General features: G+C 37.9%; 1 protein-coding gene across 1 annotated transcript in view; it reads right to left on the bottom strand.

Moving 5' to 3' along the window:
• Positions 1–1,486: 1,486 nt before the first annotated feature.
• The window catches only part of erbb4b (erb-b2 receptor tyrosine kinase 4b), a 238,036-nt gene continuing 231,405 nt past the window's right edge, over positions 1,487–8,117 (bottom strand). Inside the window, exon 28 of the mRNA XM_077536191.1 lies at positions 1,487–7,671. Coding sequence (XP_077392317.1) covers positions 6,968–7,671 — 704 coding nt within the window. The 3' untranslated portion in view covers positions 1,487–6,967. The remainder of the gene's footprint in view (positions 7,672–8,117) is intronic.

The following is an 8,117-nucleotide window of genomic DNA, read 5'->3' as shown; positions in this document are numbered from 1 at the left end:
CAATGACAACAATTTCATTACTAAGTGCTACCATCGTGCATAGTGATTGGTCTTGGTCTTACTGAGACCACAAACTGGGTCTCGACCTCCAGAAGTCAATTTAGTCGACTAAAATTGCTCTTTATTTTTTTCGACTAAAGTTGGATTAAAACTCAAATACAATCAGGTGAGTAAGTTATGACTAAGGTTTTAATTATATTTAGTCAGAAGACTATAAAACTAAATTGAAATTTCTTTTTTTTTAATTACAATTTTTATTTAATTTTATTTAATTTTATTTTCGACGTCTATAGTCGTCATTGGCAGTGAATGAGTTAAAATAAATAAATAAATATATATATATATATATATATATATATATATATATATATATATATATATATATATATATATATATATATATATATTATATTGTTAGCTATTAACAACCATGTGTCCAACAAGTTATATTTGAAGTATGAAAAAAATGGGTGATGTTTGTGACTACAGACGTCACGATTCCACAGTGGATATAAACAAAAGGCAGACTCTTCCCAGCAGTAGACGAGTGAATAGAATGAATGAGTATGTCAGCGTCCAGGTTTCATCTGGACAGGATGAATATATGTCATCCTGTGACCGCAGGCTACACCAACCAATGTGGCGAGTTGAACCACACAAAAACGGGACTGACATTTGACTTATGGTGGTGGCACTCAGAACAGCAAGAGTTGACAGAGACAGAATGAGCTATTGTGGTTTGTTTGAAAGAAACTTTTAATATAAGTTGGTGATATCTTAGATTTCTGACTTTCGCTCTTCCATTATGAAGGTTCTGTACCTTTATTCAAACAACGCTATGAAGAGACTGTCGGCTCTATTTTTGTAGATGGCACATGTGGAAATGATGGCCTGCCTTGATTTTCATACCAGCGGTTATTTATTTATTTATTTTCATTTATTTATTTATTTTTTATATCACCATACGCACGGTCTAACACGCCTCAGCACAGATTTGTGCCGGTCATGAAAATAGAGTGCTTTATTTCTCACAGCTTGGACTGGGAACTCCGAAGACCCTCTTGTTGGATCAGAAAGACATGAGTACAGTATGGACAAGGGCAATCTGGGTTTTCCAAGAGCCAAAACTTGATGGATGCTTGGATGAGCATTTCAAGGCAATTGGTCGAGCAAAGAAGAAGTGAAAATGTTTACTAAGCATTAAAAAAAAAAAGAAAAAAAAGTATGTGATTCATTATGGGAATGCAGGTTATTGTACTCATATATGCAAGTGAAATTGTACACAGCTTACAATGAGATCAGGCAGTTTTAAAATTTTCTTGCTGACCGATTAGGCAATCCAAGTACAATTTTGCAGCAAATCCATGCTGGCCCCATTATACAACCCTGAAGGTCAAAATCAACAATGGTGAGTCAGTTTTCTTCCCAATAAATGATATAATCACAGCCAGTCTTTAAATATTGACTGATCTTTATTTATATTGAATTAAAAATATAGTTTTGACAGATTCATGTAACAAAACAGAGGGATACATCTTTAAAATGTCATTTTGACGGAAATGTACCAATGAAGCAGTGGAAAGAAACAGTTTCTGCCCTAGAAAGTGGTTCCCATTCATTGTTGCCATTTTTTTTTTTTTTTAAACATGAAAAAAAATGATTGATAGTTCTCTTGATAGTTTGCAAGTGAATTTGGAAATTATGAATTTCATGAGCTGTAAATGGACATGTTATATATCTTACATTAGGCTGGGTTTGCTGACAAAATAACCTGTGCAAATATTCATACATTTACAAATAAAAGTCGTATCAACAGCAGTAGTAAGTACATTTAATTGAACTAAAGTAGATATTCCTCCCACCCTATATAACATTTCAACATAATCTCAGTAGTCATTAGCTTACAGTGTATTGTTTCTTCACACACAGCCTCTATTTACAACGCAAGTTGTGCTTCAGTCTGATTGGAAAATTGTGCATCCATGAAATGGTCTTGAAATTATAACCCTCCCGGTAGCCGGGACTGTAAATTTATAACTAATTATGCGACTCTCAAACGAATGATAAGCTCAGTAAACCTTGGTGCCCCAATTTGTAGCGCACCATTCATTCAGCTTCTTCTCACTTGTGACTAATGCGCAAAATGCCAAGCAAGGTCAGTTGAAGATGTCACGAAAAATCCTGATGTTTTTGTTTTTTTTTTGAGACAAACGAGTGAATACAAAATATTACTGCAATATTGGTAAAGCCCAAACAGTAGTTTTTACAAGATTATTTAAAAGACCAAATTCAATCAATATGACGTTTTCCCTTTTATGAAAGGCTGATTTCACCTCAGGGTTGTGACAATATTGCTACAGAAAGCCGCAACCTCTGAAAATAAACAACTTAAGTCAGTGCAAACTGATATTAACTCATTCACTCCCAGCCATTTTCACAGAAGCAGTCCCGTTCGCTCCCGGCTGTTTTACTGGATTTTGACTGATTTTGCAAGGCCCACAGAATATTGTGTTCGATTGCTATAAAAGCATGGAACCTACCAAAAGAAAGATTAAAGTCTCGATTGTTCATCAGGAAAAAAATTAAATAAATATATATTTCTATTTGTTTCCGTTTTGCAGCAATACACATTAGAGTATAGCTAATTTTAATCAATTTTCACAAATCTATTTAAAATTGTGAGTAATTGAGCTTTTTCAACATGTCCCTGGTTGATCTCTTATACTCTGCTGCCACCTGCTGGCCGTTTGTATAATAACTACAATTTCTGCAACCGTTCTTTGCAGTTGAGAGGCTGCATCAAAGCCTTCTGTATGCTCTAGCATAAAAACAAACAATTTTTTTTTTAATAAATACGTCTTTGGGACACTCATAACATTAAAAAAACGGATTTATACGTTATTGGGAGCAAATGAGTTAAATACCCAATGAAATAAATCTTCAAATACCAGATCATTAAGTGTAAATGCTGAGAAATGTGATACTGTATATTGAATATCTGTTAGTATTGCAAGGGCATCTTAAAACAGGACAAAATATCAGTAATATGAATATTATTGAGTGAGCTATGGAGGATATGTGAGTATACTACACACACACACACACACAATAATAATAATAATATAAAAACTGCAACAAAGTGAGCGAGAGCGGAGGTCACAGTTCACCAAGTTGTGCTGAAAGTACAATCCCACAATCACAGGGGGATGATGGGCCAACAACAGACCCTGCAAGCATTTAAAAAAAAGAAAAAAAAAAGAAAAAAAAAAAAGCTAAATTATGCTTACCGTAATATATATACTGTATATTTATACTGTATAGCTATTTACAGAAAAGAAATGAGTCACGCAAATGCAACATTACAAAGAGAAATCAATACAAATCTTGGAAACGGAACATTTTGTAGCCATATTTAGAGCTGCCACCTACGAAAATACTACTCATGTATTTTTTAAGTCAACAATACGTGATGATCGACACGTGATCGAAATGTGTGATTAGGTTATAACAAAAATATTGATGACTTTTACAGTAGGCGAGCACAATACAATTAATTACATTGTAAAACTGTGCTTGGTCAAATGTCCCCATTTGCGACGGCATTGTATTAATGCACACTTTAGAAATCTCGTGTGACAGGCACACGCACTTTGGATACAATATATTACACACTCACGCACACACAGAGTGTTCTAGAAAAAAAAAAAAGTCAGTGGTTCTTTTAAAGTCTTATAGTGAACTGAACTGACAGCAAGTCTTCCTAGCCGAGTGATTTGGAGTGACCTTCTCACACAAGCATGTGCATTTCCAGTTCTTCCATTTAGACAATTTCCATGTCTTTTGAGTTGATAAAAAAAAAAAAAAAAAAAAAAAAAAGAGAGACTGTCCTTGTGATATGAAAAAATCATAGCATAGAAATAAATATTAGACAGGATAAATCATCTAAAGTTCTCATTCACAGGCAGGGCGACTTAGAATCTGAGATAAATTTGTTCAATTTCAAAAGAAGATAAAGCATACAGATGATTAACAATATAATCAATTTGGCATTTGATCAGTTTTTAAATAAGAACATTAAAAAAAAAAATCCATCTTGTCAGGTGAGACATATGAAAAATGGCCGAGATGCTAACTCTCAGAGACGTAAGCAAAAAAACTGTAAACAATAAGAACAATAAAAACTTTGTTTGCACAATTCCTGAAGTGATACAATATATTCTTTTTAATGCTTACGGGAATGGAGGCCTCAAGCCTTGACACATCTGAAAAGCTAGTTAAATATGAATTATGAAAAAACGGTTTCTTCTACAGTTTACTAGTTTAATACAAATATAAAATGGAACCATTTATGATGATCATTTTTTTATTGCCCGCGCTATGCTATGAACTGGAAACAAAAAACATTCCGCTCCCCCCTTTCTGGACATCTATACATATTTTCCTTCCTCACAATGAAAGTACATATAATAAAAAAATGAATTAGGGGAGCTGAAAGTGGATTGTGCTGTAAAGCTGATGTGACTAAGCCAAACAGTCTTCATCATAAAACTGACGCCCACCCATTTTTTGGAACATACTGGAACATGTTGCTCGCTTTATTATTTGATGTACCCCCGGAAAAGTTTGATCGGCTTCCAAATTGTCCAACGTTTGGGTCGTTCAACAAAAAAATGTGTCTGCTTTGACTATTTTCTACACATCCTGTTGAAAGGTAACAGAACGAAGAATGACACTTGTGGTCACCAATCGGCGTTGTTGCACCATCTTGCTGTCGAGATTTCACAACATCGATGCATCGGTGAGGTAACGTTTGCAGAATGCTAATACGTTACAGTTTGAAGTGGAAGTTTTCTGAGTGGGCTTCGGGTGAGATGTTGGGGAACACAATTCCCCCCCTCGGAACAACAAGGGAAAGTGGATGAAGTAGCATTCGAAAAGCTAAAAGCCACTCCGGCTGCACGAGAGCCCCCATCCCCCACCCCGCACTGGTTTTCTCTTCCATAAGATTGGCTTTTCTTTCCATTCAGATCCATTATGGAGCTTTATGCTGACTCTCAACTACGGTCACTTATATACTTACGCACACGCACGAGTGCCAATAACACTGTGTGGCAAAAATGGACTTCTATAACTCACAAAAGGTAATGGACATCTCCATGTCACAAATTTACATGAAAACTTCAGAACGCTATATGGACATAATGATTGGGGCAACTTACAAAATATGGACTTGGTCTTTCTGTGGAAGTACAAAACAAAGAGACTAAGGCTGAAAAACGGGACTGTTGCGATGAACTAGAGATTTCTGGTCATCCTATATTTTGTCATTTAATTCATTGTAGAAGTTTTTCTTTTCTATTATTAGTCTTTTCGTGGCTGAATGGCAAGAAGGAAAACAAGCCCATAGGTAAGGTTGTTTGCGAAGAATTTCGAAATCCCTTGAGACTCGGGACACAAGGTTCAAAACGAGATTGGCGCGGTCAATCCGGGATTTCTTCTCATCCTATATTTTATCATTTAATTCACTATAGTAGTTTGTCTTTTCATGCCTGAATGGCAAGAAGGAAAACAAGACCATAGGACAAGGTTAGCTTAAAAAATGTATGACTTGTGCTCAAACGAGACTGTCCCGAATAAATCCCGAATTCTGGTCATCCTCTATTTCGTCATTGAATTGACTATAGAACTTTTTTCCTATTCTATCATCAGTCTTTCCATGCCGAAATGGCAAGAAGGAAAACAAGACCATAGATAAAGTTACCTTAAAAAAATAAAATAAAAATTGAAAATCGTCTTGGCTTAGGCTCAAAAGGGGACTGTCACATTTCAAATCCAGAATTCTGGTCATCCTCCATTTCGTGATTTAATTGACTATAGAACTTATTTTCTTTTCAAGAAGGAAAACAAGACCATTGATAAACTTACCTTAAAAAAATAAAATAAAATAGAAAATCGTTTTGTCTTAGGCTCAAAACGGGACTGTCACATTTCAAATCCCAAATTCTGGTCATCCTTTATTTCGTGATTTAATTCACTATAGAACTTCTTTCCTATTCTATCTATCAGTCTTTTCATGGCTGAATGGCAAGAAACAAAAACAAGACCGTAGATAAAGTTACCTTCTAAGCATTTACATTTGAGTCATGCTAGTAATCCGTTAAGCTAACTTCCTGTAAAATTGCGCTGACATTTATTTACCGTTGACCCTTTGTGCGCACAGCCATCACATAAGAACGCCGTGTATTCCATCTGAAGGTTAATGGCGCTTCTCTTGGAGAATACATTTCAGGTGGCAACGGGTTTATCTTGAAACGTGAATGCTTTTAGCTATGAATTCATATTTGGAGATTATATTGGCGTGTCAAGGCTGGTGGCACGTGTACAGAACAATACTGCATGTGATAAATCATTGAAATCCATTGCAACAACATGTAAAATGAAGTTGTGTGGGTTTGCGACATCTGGATTTTAGCACGACTGCGGATTTTTGCTGGCGAGTCACGACAACTCCGCGGGCTTGCATCACTTTCACAGGATACGCACAAGCGATGCCAATGCGCACGTGCTGCCACGAGCAAGTTCAACTCCGTGGGAAGTATTGGAGAAAAAAAAAGGCGGCGGGGATTATTAGGTTATGATTATGAAAGTATAATGAATCAGTCATGGCAATAATCCTCTCTTTGGGCTCTCCGTTATTTTTGTTTCCCCGTTTGTATTAAATCTATACTCTTATGGACTCCAGTAAAGGCTGGCTTTTGAAAAAAAACAACAACAAAAAAAAAAAAATCAGAACATAGGACTTGTGTGAAAGACTCATTTTGTAATACTGCTAATGTAGCACTGTCAGTGCATGCCGAGTCTTTGAGCCAGGATGAAATCACAAAGGCGTTCACGCCGGGTTCGAGAAGAACCCGCTTTGAAAATGTTTGTCAAGGCTCGTTCGTTTTTGCGTGCTACAGGCGGGCGACTACACCACAGTGTTCCTCTGTCGGTATGGAGGAGGCGGCAACACGTTGCCGGCCTTCATGGCCGCCTCAGACAAATATTCCTGGTTCTCGGCGACGGCGGGGCGGATGCGTCCGTTCTGCCTGTAGAAGAAGCGCGTGCTGCAGTCCTGCAGGTACTCCGGGTTGTGCAGGGAGGTTTTCGGAGGGAGGCTGTGCTGCCAGTATTCAGGATTGTCAAACGCGGCCTTCTTGCCTTTCTTATCCACCATGATGGTGCCGCCGGTAATGCCTGAGTGCAGAGCGTGTCCCGAATGTCCGGGGTGCAGGGTGTGCGATGGATACGCCGGGTGCGGGTGCGGGTGGGGGAGGTGACCCGGGGCCAGCGCGTATCCGGAGGAGGGGACCGAGTGGCTTGATGTTGATTTGTTGACTGTCTGCGAGACCGTTTGGGCAGCAGAGGTCCCCGGGACAGAGAAGGAGACGGCAGAAGCTAATCCGTTCTTGTCCCCGGTGTTAAGGAAGGTATTCAGGTAAAGCGGCTCGTTGACGTACTCGTCGCTCCTGTGGGCGGAGTGGCCGCTGGAGGCGGAGCCGGCGGCGGCAGAAGCGGCTCCGGCCATGTGCAGAGTGTGGCAGGCTCCTCCTCCTCCGTCGACCACTGCATGGGCTTCTCCGTTTCTGCGACGTGTAATGAACGGGTTCTCCTCAACGGGGTTTGTGTAGTCTGCACACAGGAAGAGGATTTACATTTGAGAACATTTATTGTGCAAACCTCAAAAGTTAAAAAAAGAGACTCTTGTGGAAACAAACAAATAATATACTGATACAAATATTTTATACTACTAGTTAGGGGTGTTCCAAAAAATATCGTCTGCGATATTACCGGTGTATTTTTCTAGGTGATAAAAATTTGACATATCAAGAAATTGACGTGGTGACGTAATGCGTAACATTATACGTCTTCAACTTGGACGTACACGCATCGTAACGCAAAAAAATAAAAAATAAATAAATAATAATAATTATTATTGTTAGAAACCGCCAGTGGATTCTTTTTATTTTATTTTATTTTATTTTTTATATTTACACGTTAGAACGAGAATCCGCCAGTGATTTTTTTTTTTTTTTTTTGTACATGTTAGAACGAGAATCTATGGAGCCCCTAAAGTG

This window comes from Festucalex cinctus, chromosome 11 (assembly GCF_051991245.1).
Source record: "Festucalex cinctus isolate MCC-2025b chromosome 11, RoL_Fcin_1.0, whole genome shotgun sequence".
NCBI classification, from domain to species: domain Eukaryota; kingdom Metazoa; phylum Chordata; class Actinopteri; order Syngnathiformes; family Syngnathidae; genus Festucalex; species Festucalex cinctus.
The sequence above is the reverse complement of the archived record's forward strand: the minus strand, read 5'-3'. Positions and strand labels throughout refer to the sequence as shown.